Source organism: Spermophilus citellus, assembly GCF_964194105.1.
Source record: "Spermophilus citellus genome assembly, chromosome: 13".
NCBI lineage: Eukaryota > Metazoa > Chordata > Mammalia > Rodentia > Sciuridae > Spermophilus > Spermophilus citellus.
This window is the reverse complement of record NC_138193.1, coordinates 86171428-86192212: the sequence shown is the minus strand read 5'-3', so window position 1 is coordinate 86192212 and position 20785 is coordinate 86171428. Positions and strand designations below refer to the sequence as shown.

Sequence of the window (20785 nt, the reverse complement as noted above, 5' to 3'; positions counted from 1 at the left end):
ATGTCCTATCAAAGGCAGTTAAGGCTGGGCACCATGGAGTTAATCAGCATCTTCTTGCTCTTTGTCCATATGCAGGTCATGGGTAGCAGAATTTTGCCTGTGAACCTCCTGCTTCATTTGCATTCATCTTTGCAGGCATCTTGGGAATCCTGATGAAAGACACAGAGCTAAGCCAGACTGCAGCAGCAGCAAGGCTTTCCTGGATCCTGGGCTCACATCAAAGTTCTGTTGTTCTGCACTCACATATGCATCTCTTTAGCTGATTTGATACAGACAGCAAGGCAAATCCTTAGGTGCCTGCTGGGGAGAAACAGGGTCAAAGGTGTGCTATAAAGAGCTGGCAAATACAGCATCCTCTTTGCTGAGGTCTCATGGGATAGCAAAGAGACCAAAATCCACTGTACTCACTCTGATGCAAGGTGACCAAGACTACCTCAGGTACCTTGTTGGCTTCAAGATATATTTCCAGGGCAAGATTAGACAGGGATCAAGAGCAAAGAACATGGGCGGATGTGCTGCTTTGTCACCAAGGTCCACTTATTTCCTAGAAATCTATGCATATAAACAATGGCAGCATGATATAAAAGAGAAATAGGTACTGGATTTGTGACCTGATTCAAATCCAGACCTGGTACTTGCTACCTGTATGAAATGAGGTAAGTGACTTAAGCTTTCTGAACCTAAGTTTCTTCATCTGAAAAAAAAAACGGGGATAAAGATTCCTACCATGAGCCAGGCACAGTGGCTATAATCCCAGTAACTCAGGGGACTGAGGCAGGAGAATGGTCAGTTCAAAGCCAGCCTAAGAAACTTAGTGAGATCCTGTCTCACAATAAGAAATAAAAAAGAACTGAGGAAATACCTCAGTGGTAAAGCACTCCTGGGTTCAATCCTCAGTACCAAAAATTAAAAATGGGTTCCTACTGTGAAATATTTTGTCAGAAGATTAAGTGAATGCACATTTAAAAAATTGGCTCCTTGAAATGGATAATATTTTCTCAGCTTCCCTTACTGAGAGACAGTGGTTACTTACTACCCAGACTTTTCTGCATCATCTTATATTTCTAATACCCTTGCTGCACTACTAAAGTTGCCCACATACAAGAACTAGGCAAATGTGTCTTATTCTCCTAGATTCTGCTTTGTTCTGTTTTTTTCTTTTTTGGATATAAATATTATTTATACTCTTATCTACTGTTATTTTACATGATATAACAGTAGATAACAAAATTATAAGATACTCATTATAAGGCAAAAAAAATTACACCACACTAAGAGTCCATGCTTAGATCCACAGTTAGAAATGCTTGACAAGAATTTTTTTGCTTTTTCAAAAATTTTAATTTGTTTTGTATGACAACAGAATGCATTTCAATTCATATTACACATACAGAGCACAATTTTTCATATCTCTGGTTGTACACAAAGTAGAGTCACATCCTTCGTGTCTTCATACATGCACTTAGGGTAATGATGACCATGGCATTCCACCATCTTTCCTAGCCCTATGGCCTCTCCCTTCGACTGCCTCCCCTTTTCCCCTTTGCCCTATCTAGAATTCATTTAATCCTCTCATACCCCCCTCCCCCCTGGCATATTATGAATCCGCATCCTTAAATCAGAGAGATCATTTGGCATTTGGTTTTTTGGAATTGGCTAATTTCACTTAGCATTATATTCTCCACCTCCATCCATTTACCTGCAAATGCCATGATTTTATTATTTTTAATGCTGAATAATATCCCATTGTGTATATATACCACATTTTTTTATCCATTCATCTACTGAAGGGCATCTAGGTTGGTTCCACAGTTTAGCTATTTGTGAATTATGCTGCCATAAATATTGATGTGGCTGTGTCCCTGTAGTATGCTATAATAAATATATGCAGAAACACATTCAGCAATAGGCTCACTATCCAGAATCCCAGAAGTGCATAACCACAGAAAAGGAGATTCCGGTGCCAATCCCCAGAAAGGAGCTGTCACTCTATTCTCATACATTCTCTTGTCCCAGCAATGTGCTGCCCACACACTATATGATGAATGGTGCTGGTTTTCTTGACTCAATTGAATCTCAAGACAGAGTTCAGAACCCTGGAGATACATTCTTGAATTTACATTTTTAGTGTGGTTAAAAGTTCTCAGCTTCCCATTTGCTATTGAGAGATTGAAAGAAATTCAAGGATGAAAACACCCAAACTGCCTGTAGAAGATACTGTGTGAAATGCTTTACACATTTGGGCTTTTATAATCCTCTCATAGGTCATGATGCCCATTTTACAGTTGATAAACACAAGCTTCCTGAAGTTAAATAATTCATATAGCTTGCCAGAACTAGAGTTTACCCCAGCAATTCACATGCAGATAGACAGTTGAGAATGAGTAAGAGAATGAGACTTTAAGATTAAAAAAAAAAAAAAAAGCAGTGGTCTCAGACTAGCATTAGTTCGCTCACCACCTCCTTTCCCTCTTCTTATCTCCATTTTCCCTTCCTTTCTTCCATTTCTTCCCCGTCTAGACCATCAAAAGGCTCTTGCAGGTTTCATTTTAGCCAAAAGAAATCTCAAGCCCAGGAATTGGGGGCTTTCCACTCTGGTAGCCCTTGGGGAAGGTTCGCCCAGCACTCTTAGGCCCAAGGGGAATCCAGCCCTGTGGACCGCTGAGGCGACTCTTCACATAGCATCTTTGTCTTTCTTTCCTTTGAGGTGTTTCGGATTTTTCCCACAATCAAGCTAAGTTCTGTTTTACTGACTCGGTTATCTTACTGCTTGGGGGAAAGGGCCAAGTGGAAACCTGATCCCCCGCGTTGAGTAAGCTGTTTTCTGGGAAATTCTGAAATGATTCCTGCATGGTCCAAGGTTAGTTACCGCTGTCTGCAGCCAGAGCAGTGAAACTGGCGTTTCCTTTAGCAAACACATCCGCTTGGGTTACGTTCTTATGCTATAGCCAAACGGAAACTGCACATCTTCAATCTGTGCATCCACAGCATCTAGAATGACACCTGCCACAAGGCAGGCACCTAGTACATCTTTTGGAATCAGAATGGAAGGTGAGTTGAGGACTTCTCACAAGCCCCCAGGGTTGGAATTAACAGGTGTATGGTGGATAGGTAGGGCCAGACCTGATTGTGGAGTCTATACCTCAGGACTGCAGGGTCATTTCTTGGCATTTGTCTCTCATGCCAGCATTTCCCTCAGAGGTTCTGCCCCTTTTGCTCTACTAAGAGTTCCAAGTCATGGGTTCCCTTTGAGGTGTCTCCCCAGCAGTCTCAACAAGGTGCAGAATTCCCTTGTGCTCAACTCTGATTGGAGTTTTACAAGTGACACTGAAGATGCCCTTATCTTTGAGCAATATCTAAAAGCCAAATAATATTAAGCACTTCATATACATCTTCATGATTCGTAGAACTGTCCTGCAGAGACAATCTTTATTCTTAGGATTGTCCTTTAATATTTCAGTCATTTTCAACTGTCTTTATTCTACAAATGAGAAAAATTGTATCTTGGAGAACTTAAGTAATGCTTAGGGTCACACAACTAGTAACAGAAACTGGATTTTAACTCAGACCTGTCTGGTTCCAAAGTCCATAGACTGGCGGCAAATGGAAGCTGATATGCAGTTGGTAAAGGTTTTTGTGGCCCCTTCTCCAAAGAGCACATTTTATTACTTCTCCCAGAAATCCCCCACTCTTCCTTTACTCAAGCAGCACAGCTCCTGCTATCTGAATCACGGGCTCCTCTGGAAAAGCATGAGTACTTCTAATACATGCTTTGATGGGAGTATTCGCCCGCACCTGGATTTTGTCATGTTTTTGTCTTTTTGCGCCTATCGTTAATTTAATTAAATTTTGAGGATAGATCCCTCTCACTCCCCTGACAGAAATCAGCCAATGTCAAAGGCTGAAACACAGGTTTCCCTAAATGAGTACAAGACAAGCACAAGGTCAAGAAGAACAACAAGAAGAGTCCTGGACCAGGCTTGCCATCCCGTGGACATGACTTCTCAAGTTTCACCATGTGCCCCAGATGCCAAGGATTGGACCACACTGTGAAGATGAAATGAAAGCAAATGTAAAGGTGCCCAGTACAACATCACAAGCGCCCACAGCACCCCCTACCTGCCCCCTCCTACCACTTCTTAGCATCTCCTCCTCCTCGATTTTCTTTCTTCTAAACGTTTTATACTTTTGTGTTTCACTGAAGTCCACCACAATGCATTTTGAATTAATGTTTATGACTGGTGTAAGCTCTGTGTCTACATTCAATTTTTGCATATAGTTGTCCAGTTGTTCCAATACCATTTGTTGAAAGACCAATCTTTCTCCATGGAACTGCTTTTACTCAGTTGACTATATTTGTAGGATTTATTTCCAGACCCTCCACTGAAATATGCATCTGCTATTTTATCAATATTATGTGTTGTGATAACTTTACAGCTTTATGGTTAGTTCTTGCTATGGTCTGAATGTTAGTGTCCTGTCAAAACTCATATATTGGAACGTAATACCCAAGGTAATAGTATTAAGAGGTGGGGAATTGGGTAAATGATCAAGTTGTGAGGGCTCCATCCTCATGGATGGGATTAGTGCACTTATAAAAGAGGTTCCAGCAATTTTCCTTGCTCCCTTTGCCATGAGCAGACAGCTAGAAGTCACCATTTGTGCACGGAGCAAGCCCTCACTAGACACCAAATCTAATATCACCTTTGTCTTGGACTTCCTAATCTCCAGAACGAATTAATCAACACATTTCTGTGGTTTACAAATTACTCAGTCTAAAATATTTTTTAATAGCGGTTTAATGAACAAATACAGTCCTGAAGTCAGGTAATGTATTAATCTTTAACTTTGGTTTTTTTCCAATATTATATTATCTGTTCAAGATTTTTTTTTCTTTTTCATATAAATTTTAGAATGACAATGTCAACATCCAATGATAACTTGCCCAGATTTTGATTTGAATTCTTACAGATCAAGTTAGGAAGCATTGATATCTTGGCCAGGAGCAGTGGCACACACCTGTAATCCCAGCAGTTTGGGAGGTTGAGACAGGAGGATCACAAGTTCAAAGCCAGTCTCAGCAATTTAGTGAGGCCCTAACAATTTAGTGAGACCCTGTCTCTAAACAAAAAAAGGGTTGGGGATATGGTTCAGTGGTTGAGTGAACTGGGTTCAATCCCCAGTACCCAAAAAAAAAAAAAAAGTGGGGGGGCTTGATATCTTAACAATAGTGAATCAACTCATGAATATAGGATAGCTTTTCATTTATTTAGATCTTCTTTGTTTTCTTTCATTAGAGTTTTGTACTTTTGGACATATAGATCATGTATCTTGTTAGATTTATATCTAGATATATCACTTTGTGATAGTGAACTGATATTTTTTTATGCTGTTTTATTTTTGGTTCCAAATCCCAATTGTTGTTCATAGGTAACAATTGACTGCTGTATATAATCTTGTATCCTGGTAACTTGCTTATTAGGCTCAGGAGTTTTTCTGGCTAAGTTTTTGATTTTGTACATAGACTATGATGTCATCTGCAGACAAAGATGGTTTTCTTTCTTTCCTAATTTGTATGTTTTTAAAAAAAAATATTTATTTTTTAGTTGTAGCTAGACACAATATCTTTATTATAATTTATTTTTATGTGTTGTTGAGGATCGAACCCAGGGCTTCGCCTGTGCTAGGTGAGCGCTCTACCGCTGAGCCACAACCCCAGCCCAATTTGTATGTTTTTTATTTCTTTTTCTTATCTTATGCTAACTAGGACTTTTGGTATATTGAATAGGGAGTAGTAAAAAGAGATACCAATGCCTTATTCCCAATCTTAGAGAGAAAGTGTTTCAGTCAGTTTTATGCTGCAACAACCAAAAAATCTGACAAGAACAATTAAGGGAGGAAAGGTTTATTTGAGGCTCACGGTTTTAGAGGTCTCCGTCCATAGAAGGTCAGCTCTATTCCTGGAGCTCAAGGAAAGGCAGAATATCATGGCAGAAGAGTATAGGAAAGGAAAGTAGCTCAGAACATTATCAAGAAGCAGAGAGAGTTCTGCTCAACAAAGACAAAACATAAACCCCAAAGGTACTGTTGTAGGGACAAACAAGGCAAGGCACCGAAGATAGCAGGAAACAGTTTTATTTGGATGTAGCCAGGTTCAGAGGGCACAGCTTTTGCTGTAATCAATTAATCCCCTGAACTCCGAGTTCAGGGAGTTTCAGAATTTTATACCCAGCATGTAAGGGGAGGGGCTCAGAAGTTCACAGTCTGCAGAAGTTCACATAAAGCAACTTTTTCTTTCACTGTTCTGAGCAAGTTAACCCTTCAAGGACAACATCTGAGAAGGGGAGCGCTTCATCTCCCCTTTCTTTCCTCCCCCTGCCAGCTATTACCATGGAGCCCAATTGTAAGTTATCTTAAAAATGTAGACATCTCTGTGAAGCCCAGCTCAAGGCCAGGGGCCTTGTTTGCACATTTCTTGAAAGTACTATACTGGATTCATTTGTGAAAAACTAGTAAGGGGGTGTCCAGCACCTGGAGTGCTGTTATCTTCTTGACCAGTGGCCAAGTAAACAGGGCGACATGAAAATAAGAAGTTTGTCTACATTGAATTCTTTCACAGAGACTCTTTTGCTGACAGTTCTAAAATCAGCCATGGTAAAGAGGGCTTTTCTGTGGAGAAAGGGGATGCCACTTCAGTACAACCTAAGGGACCCACCTTCTTTAGCCACAATCTATCTGCCTTCAGTTACCACTCAGTTAATCTCTATCAAGGATTAATTCACTAATTGGGTTAAGGCTCTCATAACCCATCATTTCACTTCTAAATCTTCTTGCATTGTCTTACACATGAGCTTTTGGGGGGCACATATCTAAACCATAATGAAAAGTATTCCATTTCTTACCACAAACTATGGTCTTTTGTATATCTTCTTTATCAAGTTAAAAAAAATGTCCCTCTATTCCTAATTTACTGAGAATTATGAGTTATTGCTGGATTTTGCATTCAATAGAATTCATTTTGACATAGTTATAAAAGCGTGGAATACAATTTGTTCTAATTCAATCCCCTTCCCCTTCCATCCTCCCTCTTCCCTTGCCTCTGATATTTTGCTATTTACTTAGTTTCTTTTTAGTGTCTTGTGGATGTACATGATGGTGAGATTCACTGTGGTATATACATAGATTCACATAAGAAAGTGAGGTCGATTCATTCCACTGCTTTCCCTATCCCATCTCGTCTCTCTCCCTTTCATTCCCCTTTATCTCCTCCACTGATCTTGCTTCTATTCTTTTTAAAAAATAAATAAATAAATAAGTTTTTTACTTCATTGATATTCTCTATTATTTTCCTTATTTACAACTTTATAGATTTCTGTTCACGTTTGTATTGTTTCCTTTCTTCTGCTTTCTTTGGGCTTTTCTTTCTGTTATAATGTGGAAGCTTAGATTACTGACTTTGGATCTTTATTATTTTCTAATGTATGCATCAATGTTATAAACTTCCCTCTAACAAATGTTTTCACTGCATCTCACAAATATTGAGAAGATGGATTTTCATTTTAATTTAGTTCAAAATATTTTTAAAATTTCTCTGGAGATGTCTTCTTTAATTCCTGTAGGTGTTTTGCTTTATCCCCAAATATTTGGGGGAATTTTCAGCTATCTTTCTCTTCTGGATTTTTAGTTTGATTCCATTGTGGTCTGAGAATATACTTGTGTATTATTTCTAATTTTAAAAATTTAAGGTACATTTTATTGTTTATAGTGTGAACTCTCCTGGTGAATGTTCCATGTGACTACAGACGAATGTGCATTTGGTTGTGTTGGATGGAGTTTTCTATAAATAAATATCCTTTAGATGTGGATGATTGCTAGTGTTGTGCCAATCGACTATATCCTCACTGATTTTCTGATTGCTTCTCCATCCATAAGGTGAACAATTCAGCTATAAAAGTCCTATCAGATTTTACCTAAAGTATTTGCTATTCCATTGTTGGATGTACACATTAAAAATTGTTATATCTTCTTGAATAACTGATTCCTTTAAAATTATGTTTATCTTTATCTGATAATTTCCTTTTTCTTGTATTTGCTTTGTTTGGAGTTAATATAGTGACAGCAATTTTTTTAATCAGTGTTAGCATGGTACATATTTCTTTATCCCGTTATTTTCAACCTTTCTGCATCTTAATATTTAACACAAGTTTCTTGTAGACAACATATATTTGAGTCTTTTTTTTTAATCTACTCTGACAGTGTCTGTTTTCTAACTCGTGTACATTGAACATTCACACTTAAAATGATTATTGATATAATCGGATAGATATCAGCTGAATTCATAACCTTTTTTATTCATTGTATTTGCTCTTTGTTCCTCCTCTTTTTCTGTCTTCTCTAATTCTAACTGAGAATTTTATATTATTCCATTTCCTCTCTTCTTTTAACATGTCAATTATACTTCTTTTCAGAAAAATTTTTGTGGTTGCCCTAGAATTTGCAACAGGTATTTACAATTAATCTATGTATACTTTCGAATAACACTATACTATTTCATGGGTATGGCAAATATCTTGTATTGGTGTATCTCAAATTCCTCTGCCATCTCTTATAATATTGACGTCATTCATTTCCCTTATCGATATGCTATAATCACCCAATACATTGTTGTTATGATTACTTTGAGTAGTTATCTGTTAGATAATTCAGAATGATTCAGTTATTCTTTTTCTGATGCCCTTCCTTTCTTCATATAGACCCAAGTATCTTTATAGAGGAACTCAAAAAATATTTCTTACAAAGCAGGCCTACTGACTATAAATAATTGTAGCTTTTGTTTGTCTGAGATCATCTTTCTCCTTCACTTTGGAGGAAGAATTTCACTGAATATAGAATTCTAGATTGTAATATTTTTTCCTTTCAATATTTATTTGTTTGTTTACTGTGGTACTGGGGATTGAACCCAAGGACTTTACCACTGAGCTACATGTCCAGCCCATTTTATTTTGTATTTTGAGACAGGGTCTTGCTAATTGCCCAAGCTGACCTCAAACCTGTGATCCTCCTGCCTCAGACTCCTGAGTAGCTGGGATTAAAGGTGTGTCCCACTATGCTCAATTTCTTTCAACACTTTATATATTTCACTCCATTCTCTTTTTATTTGGTAAGAAACAGGATATAGTTCTTATCTTTGTGTCTCTATAGGTAAGATATTTTATTTCTTTTCTCTGACTTCTTCCAAAATTTTCTTTTAATTTCCTACACTTTGAATATGATATTCTATTTGCAGATGCTTTGGTATTTTTCCTTCTTGGTATTCTTCAGCTTCCTAGATCTGTTATTCTGTGTCTATTGTTAATTTGGGGAAAGTTTCAGCCATTTTATTTCAAATGTTTCTTCTGCACCCTTTGTTTCTTTTCCTTTCAGTATTTCCATTATGAACATTTACAGTGTTTATCATTGTTCCACAATTCTTGCATATTCTGTTTGATTTCCTTTTTCCATTCTTTTTCTCTTTGTATTTAAGTTTTGGAGGTTTCTGTTGACATAACTTCAAGATCACTTATTGTTCGCTCAGTTGTGACAAGTCTACCGATAAGCTCACTGAAGGCATTCTACATTTATGCTAGTGTTTTTTTTTCTAACACTTATTTTCTATTCTTCTTAAAGTTTCTTTCTATTTATATTACTTATCTGTTCTTACATGTTGTCTACTTTCTTGGTAAAAAACATTGTATAAATATTGTGGAATTCCTTGGTAATGTTAGTGTAATGTAGGAGTAACACTCAGGTAATACTTTAATCCTATTATAGTAGGTGTTGTTGAATAAAGTTGTGTTTTGGTTGCTTGACTTGATAGATAACATATCTAAATTGTATAGAAAAAAAGTTGTAGGATAATATACTCCCAGTATACAACTCTGACTCATTTGAGATATTTTTAAAGGTAGAATTGTTCTCTTTTATTTTTAAAATGGTAATTGACATGATTATGTAACCTTATGTCTTCCTTTTGGTCAGAAGTAAGCTTCCAAAACTCCGTATGTCAACTATTTTTGGGGAAGGGGGTTACTGGGGATTGAACTCAGGGGCACTCAACCACTGAGCCACATTCCCAGCCCTATTATGTATTTTATTTAGAGACAGGGTCTCACTCAGTTGCTTGGCACCCCTCGGTTGCTGAGGCTGGCTTTAAACTCATGATCCTCCTGCCTCAGCCTCCAGAGCCCCTGGATTACAGGCGTGCACTACCTTGCCTGACTGTCAACTTCTTGAAAGAGAAAGGTCCTGGTGTACATCTAAATCTAATTTTGAAAACAAAGCAAGAAAAAAAATGAATAATCTAAGTAGGTAGTGGCTTAAGAGTTCCCTGCTGAAATTTTCTGATTTTTCTCTTTATTTGTTTTTCTCTAGAAGAAAATTAGTAAGGGCTCTGCAAGAATTGAATCAGGTTTTTTATTTTATGAGGATCAAAGGAGGCCATGCCTGGAACACTCTAAACATAACATTTCATCATAATGGTAGAGCAAGAGCCTTGAAAATTCTCTCCCCACAAAATAATAATAAAACAAGACACAATTGTAAAAAGAGCCATCTCAGAATGAAATTATCAAGGAAGCCAATCAAAGGCAAACAACAAATTAAAAAACATTAATTGAGGAGAATTCTGCTGAATCTTAGCTAAGAATAGTGGTAGTCAGGAACTACTGCCTAGGGTTGTGCCCATTTACCCTCCCAACCCACCCCACCCAGCTTAGTTAGTTTGCTAGTTCTACTAGGGTGTGGCAAGTAATGAAAACTAATAGTTTTATTTGTGAGGCTGCTGACTTGATTTGGAACAAAGCATGGAAAAACCCAATGCCACTGGGGTATTGCCATAAACAATAGCAATCTCCGGAGGAAAGAAACAGGGAAGGCCAACATTGAAGCTAGCTTGAGGTCTTAAGCCTGGTTGAGACAAGAAACAGAGACAGACTGCTTAGCAAGACGATTGATCAAGGGAATGAGGCAGCCGTAGTTGGTTACTACATATCCTTGGTAGTGCCCAAGGTGGCCTTGTAGAATTTGTCGGAACTTTGAGTGCTTTTCCCAGTCCCACAAAAATTCATTTGCAACTTCTGACCATGCACTGGCTAATCTATCACAGGGGAAACTCCAAGAAAACCAAACTTAAATTTTAAAAATAATAGCAATAATAATAATTTTTAAAACTAAGCAGAGATAACAAAGGGCAGAAAAGTATTTGATGAAATAATGACTAGAAATTTCCAAAACTGATGAAAAACATTGAATATTAAAACATTAAAAACCTCAAGAAACCCCAAATAGGATAAATACAAAGAAAACCACACCTAAGTGCGTCATAGTCAAATCATTAAAAACTAAAAAACGAAGAGAAAAATCTTAAAAACAAAGAAGCAGAAGAAAACAAATTATTATATTCAGAGGGAAAAATTGAAACAGCTGTTTTCTCACTAGGAAAAAATAATAGAGGGAGAGAGAGACCAGATGGAAGTGAAATTGACCATCATCCAAGGATTTTATATCCAGAATAACTGACCTTTAAAAATGAAGGTAAAATACTATATTGTGTGCATGTACAGATATGTAACAACAAATCCCATCATTATGTACAACTATAATGCACCAACTGAAATGTAGAAAAAAATGAAAGTAAAATAAAGACACAAAAGTATTTGATGAAATAATGACTAGAAATTAACTAAATGAGACTGAATTCATTGCTCACTAAGCTTCCTTACAAGAAGTTCTGAAAGAAGTTCTTCAGATTGAAAGAAAATAATGCCAGATAGTAACTGAAATCCATCCACACAAAGAAATAAAGAGCTCCAAAATTAATGCTAAAATAAAAGTGATTCTGAATAAATATGTTCCACAAAGACCTGTATGTGAATACTCATAGCAGCAATATCTATAATGGCCAAACAATTCAAATGTCTATGAACTTGGTGATATTAAGAAAATGTTGGGCTGGGGATGTGGCTCAAGGGTAGCGCGCTCGCCTGGCATGCGTGTGGCCCGGGTTCGATCCTCAGCACCAAATACAAACAAAAATGTTGTGTCCCCCGAGAACTAAAAAATAAATTTAAAAAATATTAAAAATTCTTTCTCTCTCTCTCTCTCTCTTAAAAAAAAAGAAAAAGAAAAAGAAAATGTTATCTATCCATACATTGGAATACCATTCAACAACAAGAAGAAATGAGCTACTGATACGTACTGCAACACAGAAGAAACTTCAAACCATTATGCTAAGGGAAAGAAGCTAAATACAAACCAACCAACCACATGTGTATAAGTCTTTTTGATTCTTCCCACTTATTTAGATTTTCTTTGATTTCTTTATGTATTTATACATGTTTGTACCTCTTTTGTTAAATGTGTTCCTAAATATTTTATTTTTCTTTATTTTTCCCCTTCCCTCTATTACACTGAGACTGAGCCCAGGGGCGCTCACTCACTGAACTACATCCTCAGTCCTTTTTACTTTTTACAACTCACTGAGTTGTTCAGGCTCTCAAAGTTTCAATCCTCCTGGGTTTGTAGGCAAGGAGCACCCTGCCTGATTTAAATATTTCATTCTTTTTGATGCTATTGTAAATCAAAACAAAAGTTGACTTTCCATGCTTTAAACTTTGTTCAAGAAACTCTCCTGTGACTATTGGCTCCTACTTGTGAATCCTTGAGCTACTGATGCTAAGTCTTTATAGCAGATACTTATGGCTCTTCTTTCTCTTTTCGCTTTTTATTCTCATTTCTTCCATTTTCCCATATGTCTCCACTTCACTCCTTCCTTATATGTTCCTTGTTCTTGTTAGGGACAGGAATTATGTCAACTATTTCTTATAAAAAACATACTTTGCTCACTCTGAGTTTAATCAGAAAATTCATGGAGATGGAGGACTGTGCTAACCAACTGTAATAGTTGACTGACTACAACACAACCCCCTTTTGCTGGAAGAAAAGATTCAAATGGATCATCCGGAACTATAGCTTGTCTTCATTTGGCAGATCTCTCTGAGTGTATAATCCATTTCTAGGACATACGGTGTGTAGTAAAGGTAGCTTTGCTATAATCCTCCCTGCCTGGGACCCCTGTATGTATTATTTTCCTACCTGTTCCCCATTCTTCCTAAAGTTAGAGTGAAAAATTTGGATTCATTATGGTTTTAGTCTATATAGCAGTGGCTAAAACATGAGCCAATGCCAGACCTGGGATCTGAGCCCCCGTAGAGCACCAAGCTTTGCTAAAGTGGCTACTCTTTGGGCAGGATCTTACAAACTCCACTTAGGTTCTCTCCTGTCTCCTCTATGACTCCAAAAGGAGAAGGGTTAATTAAAGTCAGCATGCAGGGAGTCCAAGAAGCATGCAGACTTACATGTGGCCTCATTTTCCAGAGGGAGGACCAATGTAATAGGACCAATGTGTCCCAGAAAGTAGGCAGTATGTGACCAGCCCCTGCCTGTGGTACAGAAGGCCAACAGCTGAGCTGTTAAACCTGGAACTTGGCCCCAGTTGAAAACAGAAATCTGAGAATTCAGAATTAGAGTCAACATCTGGAAGAGGGTCTCTAACAATGACAGAATTACCAGATGCCAGAAATCCTGACTGAAAGCTGCTACCTCTGAGGCTAATCTGCAAAGGAAGCAAGCCATAGAAACAACAACAACAGCAAAAACATCTGTAGCACGTGCTGGCCACCCACATGGATGATGGGCTGGGGGGCTTTATTAGTATCATTGCAACTTAAGATACAGGGAAAAGTATAGAGCTATGAGTTTTCAGGCCTGAATTCCATTTGTAGCTCCACAAGAGATTTTATGTATGTCTTTAATAGATTAACTCATTCCTATCACTCAACAAAAAGTTATTGAATATCTACTTACTGCCAGGCTGTGTTGAATGATAGTATAAAATGAATAAAATTTAGTCAATGCTTTTGAGGAGTTGCTTTTGGCATAAAATATCTTGTGGTTATATTATCTATTTCTATAAAATCTGAGAACATGGTCCCAGCCTGTTTCCCAGGAAATTGCTTATCAAAGGGGATGAGTTCCTTCATAGTGGGAAGGATTACTTATAACACTGTCATCAGGGCTGGCCCAAGTTAGGGCTGGAAAGTCTATCTGGTTAGCAGGCTTCTCCCTCCATGGGGAAGAAAGAAGTGGGAGTAGGGAGGAAGGAAATGGAGACGGAAGGGAAATACAGGGTCATCAATCAGCTAGAGGACCAGCAAGAACCATCACAATGGAATGGAGCATCCTGCTGTGAAGGGGGGGAGGCAGGAAGGCCAAGTTGACACCTGGGAGCCCAGGCCCTTGTCCTAGGCTTCCCACAGGCCTCCAAATCCCTGCCCAGAGTGAAATGTGAAGACTACGGAAGCAGTGACTTAATTCTGCTTTATACCCTAGCCCACACGTGTCTCTCACATTGCATTTTCAAATCCTCAAAGGCAGACCATGGTTTATCTAGCTCATATAACAGTTATACAATATAATTATTATCATTACAGTTAATCTTTGCTACATGCTTACTTTATTCCAAGTACCATGCTAAGCTCATAGCATGTATTGTTTACTTGAATATGCATAATGGCCAACGAATTTGGGACCTTATTACCTCCATAGTACTCATGAGTGAATGACCACTGACAGGTTAACTTGCACAAATCTACACATTTCTACTAATTGGCAGGGACAAGATTGGAAGATTTGAAGAAAGTCTATATTGCATGAGCTCCATAAACTTGACACCGTGTCTCAATGTGCTGTGCATCCCGTCCTTTCCCTTCTCAAGGACTTCATTCTTACAATCATCTCTTTTCTGTCCTGCCTCATCCTTTTGTCTCTCCCTATTGGACCGTTCTCACCAGCAACCACACATACTTGAATATCACATATTTTGACACAAATACCTCCTTTGACCATATCTCCCCTTCCATGTATCTCTCTACATGTAACCCAGTGTCTCTGTTTTTCCTTTCATGTTCCTAAAAATGTAAGTGATATAACTAGCCCATTACATTTATTTCAGTTCTCAACCATTTATGAAGAACCTTAAAAAGTCCATAGGGCCTGTGCCCAAGGTTCTGTTAAGAAATTAAGTAGGAAGGTGGATTCTGGATAGACACCAACAGTATCTGCCACACTCCCGCACCTTGAAACAGACTTGAATTTGAATCCCTCGACAGCCCCTGAAATTAGGAAGTTACAGATGCTTGTCCCAGGCAGTCCTGTCTCCTTTTGATGTGATAAGGAGGCTCCAAGGACTACAAAGGAAGTGAAATTCCTGTTTTATGTTCTTTTTTTTTTTTTTAAAGAGAGAGTGAGAGAGGAGAAAGAGAGAGAGAGAATTTTTAATATTTATTTTTTAGTTCTCGGCGGACACAACATCTTTGTTGGTATGTGGTGCTGAGGATCGAACCCGGGCCGCACGCATGCCAGGCGAGCGCGCTACCGCTTGAGCCACATCCCCAGCCCACTGTTTTATGTTCTAATGCACGCCTTCCCAGTTTTATTTTATTTTTATGTATTTATTTATTTTCTTTAGTTGTCACACAACATGGGTCTGGATATTGCCTTCTATCTTATCATTGTGTTCTGTAGTTTAAAATAAAATGCCAACATTTTTGAACATTCTGGAATACTGCTTTTGTGGGGAAAAAACAACAATAACAACAACTTTGATCTGGTTTTGTTCCCTTATGTCTCCTTTGTGGGTCCTGTCTCTCTGTGAAGCCTTATTAGCCAGCCAGGGCTCTAGATTAGTCCATGGCCCTTCTAGTCAGGAATGAAGCATATAGAAGTGCTCTGTCAGCCTCAAAGGGCTATAGGGGCATGAGGAGGTTGCTATTCTCATTAGCAGGTGCCTTGGGTAGTTGATGGTAAAGACCAGAGTTGACTAACTTTTTCTATAAAAGGCTAGATCATAAACATTTCAGGCATTGCAGGCCACGTGGTCTCTGTCATAACCATTCAACTCTGCCACTGTGGCATGAAAACAGCCATAAGCAATAAGTGAGCAAGTGAATGTGTCTGTGTTCCAACATAATTTTATTTATGGATATTAAAATTTGAATTCTTAAAATGTTCGTGTGTCATGAACTATTATTCTTTTAAAGTGTTTTCAACCATTTAAAAATGTAGAACCATTCATAGCTCCCAAGCTATGGAAACACAGATAGTGGACTGGATTTGGCCCATTGGCCATGGGTTGTGGACCTCTGGTGTAAACTATAGAAGAATCATCTACCAAGATGGCTGGTGGCCATGGAGCCCACCTAGGCTATCTGAGCAATATCAGAAAGGTGTTCAGTTTACACTGGCAACATTAGAGAGCCAATCCCACTATTGGAAATTAAGTTTTCTTTCTTTGGTAAAAGTGTTCCTCATATGCCTTGTTACTTTGACTTGAGTTTATTTTCCAGTGGGGATGTTGGTTCTTGCTCTTCTGCCTGTGGATGAAGGCCAGGTCAATATGGGTCATTTTATGGGCTAGGAGAAGGGATGAAGGAGCCCAGGGTGGAGAATCTCAAGAAAAAAAATCACTTTCAACCATTCATCATCCCTCAATCTAGCTCTTTAGGTCAAGGCCTCACACTTTGCCCTGTAAGAAGCTATGTTAGGAGAAGCCCCTCTTTGGACTGCAATTCCCAGCCCTGGTGGGGAAGGACTAGAGAAGCAATTATCCAAATTCCGTTAGTCCCATCTGTTTTCCAAAGTTCTGTTCCTGCAGGGTCATCAGGACAAGAAGTCTTCATTGCTGCAGATGTGGGGGCTGCTTCTCCCAAGGAAAAGTTAAGGGAGAAGCAAGAACAGAACCTCAGACACACAGAAACCCTAACTTTCAGTCTCCTCTTTGGGAGTTATCTTTTTCACCAGAATATTACTTTTTACTTTTTTCTCATTGTTATTATTTCTAGGCATTGAGTGTTCAGTGCTTCAAAACTGGGGTAATGGGCAGTTTTCTGTTTCAGATTCAATTCCTCCAGGAAGTTTTCCTTGATTGCCTCCCCTAAAGTGGAAAACACAAATCTCCCCTTCCTTGATTTCCTGGAAAGCTTTATCTGTACCTACTTAAGGCTCCTGAATATGTATTTTTCTGTTATATTGATCCTCAGACCCATATGCTCAAAAAGGCTGCCAAGTCTCTGAATACTTCTTAAGAAGCTTGTATTTCTTATCATGGTGTCTTATGCAAAATGGATTCTAAATAAGTAGTTACCAATCAAATAAAAGTTAAATACCCAATAAATTGATAAACTGATCCATTTATAGCAGAGCTGTCCAATGGAACATTCACTATAATGGAAGCATCTGTGTAGTCCACAATGGTAGACTGCTAGCTACTGAGTACCTGAAATATGGCTGGTATAACTTAGGAACTGAATTTAAATTTTCTTTAATTTTAATTCATTTTAACTTAAAGAGTCCCATGTGACTAGTGGCTACCATATTTGACAGCACATGTCTGTAGGACAATAAACAGCTAATTCAACAATTGGTTTTCTAAGAGTGGATTGTTCATTTCTTGTGGAATTCACATTCTGGGGAGCAGGCTAAGAATGGAGACAGATAATAAACAAATCTATAAGGTTAATGTTATATTGTATTAGCAGGAGATAAATGGTGGGAGGATGGGGCAGAAAGAAAAATTCAAGCAAGGTTGAGGTGTCGAGAGAGACTGAAAGAGCAAGCTAAATATTAAGCAGGGTGGTCAGGGTAAGCTTGTTAAAAAGGCAGGAGCTGGGCTCAAGCCAGACAGCGGTGAGTGTTGAGCAAAGAACATGAGAATAATTCTGAGCTGTGCAGAGGCAAGGGCAGGTCTCTATGATGACCTGACCTCTCTGACACATTGTCACAAAGAAAATGAGCCCTGGAGGGGCACTGAGGAAGGAGTGCCTTGACAAAGGAGTGCCTTAACAAAGCCTTGGTGGGTATTTCCAGGGCCAAATCTTGAAGTTAGAAATTAAGACAAGGGGGCATAATAGCTCGCCCTGGTTTTACAGCAATAGGTCCCTGGAAAACACACAGTGAAAAATCAGCCTTATTCTTCCAACTGCTTCGTCCATTCTTCCTCAGTGTCAATGCCAAGCTCTTGCATAGATGCATGCCAGCTGGATTTGCTTGGGGCCCGTGGCAGTTGCAGAAAGGGAGTCATAAAATGTCCATGGCTGGGAAGGGCAGTTAGAGAACAGAGGTGGACCTTTGTCCTGACTGGACAGGAGCAGCAGTGAAATGTGAGCCTAGAGGAAAAAGCAGGGCTTAGGAAAGGGTGAGCACAATAACAGCCTGCATTTCCTGGGCACCCACCAGGTTCAGCAGAACTGCTCTCACCATGTGGGCTGGGGAGCCAGCTAACCACGTGACTCCTCAAAGCTGGGTAACCTGACTCCAAGGCCCAGACAAAGCAAGGAATGGTTGCTGGACCTGCAGGGTCCCAGAAACAGTAACTCCAGCTGCCCGTACTTTCCAGCAGCCCCACTGAGGAAATCCTTTTCAACTGGATTAATGGAAGCTTTATTCAGGTGCTGGAGGTACAGATATTTCAGAAGCTCCACTAGGCGCTTCAAAGAATCAACTCGGAGCCCCTTGGTAGATGTAAAATAAAGAATCAGCAGGACACTGTAACACATTTTAAAAGACACTTTTGAAAAGTACATTAGCTCCAAGAGCCTGCTCTCTGGTTCTTCCGCGGGAACAGTTTCTATGCTCCAAGAGGACACCATCGGGAATGAGGTCAGGAAGCAATGTCAGGGGGTGGGCTGGACCATCTGAATGCCATTTAGCAAAACCAGAAGCCAAGGCAGATGGAGGATGTGCCCGCAACATCTGCCATGACAAATGACAAATACAATGACAAATACCATTGCCATATATGTATGACATACATGTATGCTATGTGCATGTAATTTTACACAATCACATACATAGATAGGGATTAATTCATAAAGTAAAATACATTTTATTTTATGGGTTGTGGCAAAAAGGAAAAAAAAAAGTTAAGCCATTGTTCAAGGGATGGAAATACAAGGATTGGTATTTCTCCTTGCTTCATAGTGTGTTAGCAGAAATCCACCTGAATACACTCAATACTATGGCAGGGAGAAGAAACTGAGAGTAGACCTAAAGGCACTACTATAGTTTAGGTCTAGAGTGTCCTCTAAAGGCCCATGTGTTAAAGTCTTGGTGCCCAATCTGAGGTGCTCTGGTGGGGGTGGAAGTTTTGGGGGTCATAATGGATGAAAGTTAAGTCACTGGGCATGTGCCCTTGAAGGGGATATTGAGACCCAGTCCCTCATCTCTTTTTCTTTGTTTCTCAGTCACTGTTACTGGAGTCCTTGAATAGAGGCCCTGGTTCTCAGGGTCCCAACAGACCAGGCTCTATTGCACATCCTAATGTGCCCATCAGGGAGATGAGCTGTGGTGAAGGGCAGGAGAGGAACTTCATTCAGTGTGGCTGCTGAAACGAGGATTCAGGCATCAAGGATCTGTCTTCAAGGGGTTGAAAGAAACTTTGAAGTTTTATAGAAAAGGAGCACCAAGTTAAGGGTTTATGGGGGCTTTCATGGTTGGAGATTTGTGTGGCTGGAAGGGTAAGACATCTTGGTCAGGCTATGGTCTGATTGATCTTTATGTCAGGATTGTTTCTGCAAAGTTCTGGGAAGTTTACCATCACTTGAAAGGGTGCTTTGTTTCCTACTGTGAGACGATTGTTCCTGCTTAAGGGGCAGCCTCAGTTCTATCATGGAGTAATTGCTCACACTTAGGAGGGCCACTCTCATCATGGAGTGATCTATGAGACTTGCTATTGCTTCTTGTTTTGATCCCGTGTCGTAAAGATGCTTATCAATCAGATCTGTTTTCCTGGAATCCAAAGTAACTGTAGAAGAAAGTGGTTTCAAAAAAATAATTAAAGAGGTAAATAGAATCATAGAGGGATTAAATTGGCTAGGTCAAAATCAATAAATGGGCCAGGAACTAAACAGACACTTCTCAGAAGATATTATACAATCAACAAATATATGAAAAAATATTCAAATCAAAACTAAGATTTCATCTCACTCCTGTCAGAATAGCAATCATCAAGAATACAGGCAACAATAAATGTTGGCAAGGATGTGGAGGAAAAGGTACACTCATACACTGCTGATAGGACTGCAAATTGGTGCACCCACTATGGAAAGCAGTATGGAGATTCCTCAGAAAACTGGGAATGAAACCACCATTTGACCCAGCTATCCCACTCCTTGGTTTATACCCAAAAGACTTAAAATCAGCATTGTATAGTGACACAGCCACATCAATGTTTATAGCAGCTCAATTCACAATAACTAGACTATGGAACCAACCTAGATGTCCCTCAACAGATGAATGAATAAAGAAAATGTGGTATATATTACTCAACTTTAAAGAAGAGTGAAATTATGACATTTGCTAGTAAATGGATGGAGTTGGAGAATATCATGCTAAGCGAAACAAGCCAATCCCCAAAACCAAAGGCCAAATGTTTTCTCTAATATGCAGATGCTAATTCACAATAAGGGAAGAAGAACGTTACCTAAGATTAGGTAGAGGGAAGTGATGAGAGGGGAGGGAAACAGATATTATTACTGTATGTATATATGACTACGTGACCAATATGATTCTGCAACATGTACACTCAGAAAAATGAGAAATTATATCCCATGTATGTATGATATATCAAACTGCATAAATGCATTCTACTGTCATATATAACTAATTAAAACAAATAAAAAATTTTTAAAAG

The 20785-nt window shown here is 38.9% G+C and overlaps 1 protein-coding gene across 5 annotated transcripts in view; it reads left to right on the top strand.

The window, feature by feature from the left end:
- RMDN2 (regulator of microtubule dynamics 2) overlaps positions 1 to 12292 on the top strand; it is a 102428-nt gene extending 90136 nt beyond the window's left edge. For all 5 annotated transcript variants that reach the window (XM_081264092.1, XM_081264091.1, XM_081264089.1 and 2 more), the window contains one exon: positions 12156 to 12292. In XM_081264092.1, coding sequence (XP_081120218.1) covers positions 12156 to 12284 — 129 coding nt within the window. In that variant the 3' untranslated portion in view covers positions 12285 to 12292. The remainder of the gene's footprint in view (positions 1 to 12155) is intronic.
- Positions 12293 to 20785: the final 8493 nt, after the last annotated feature.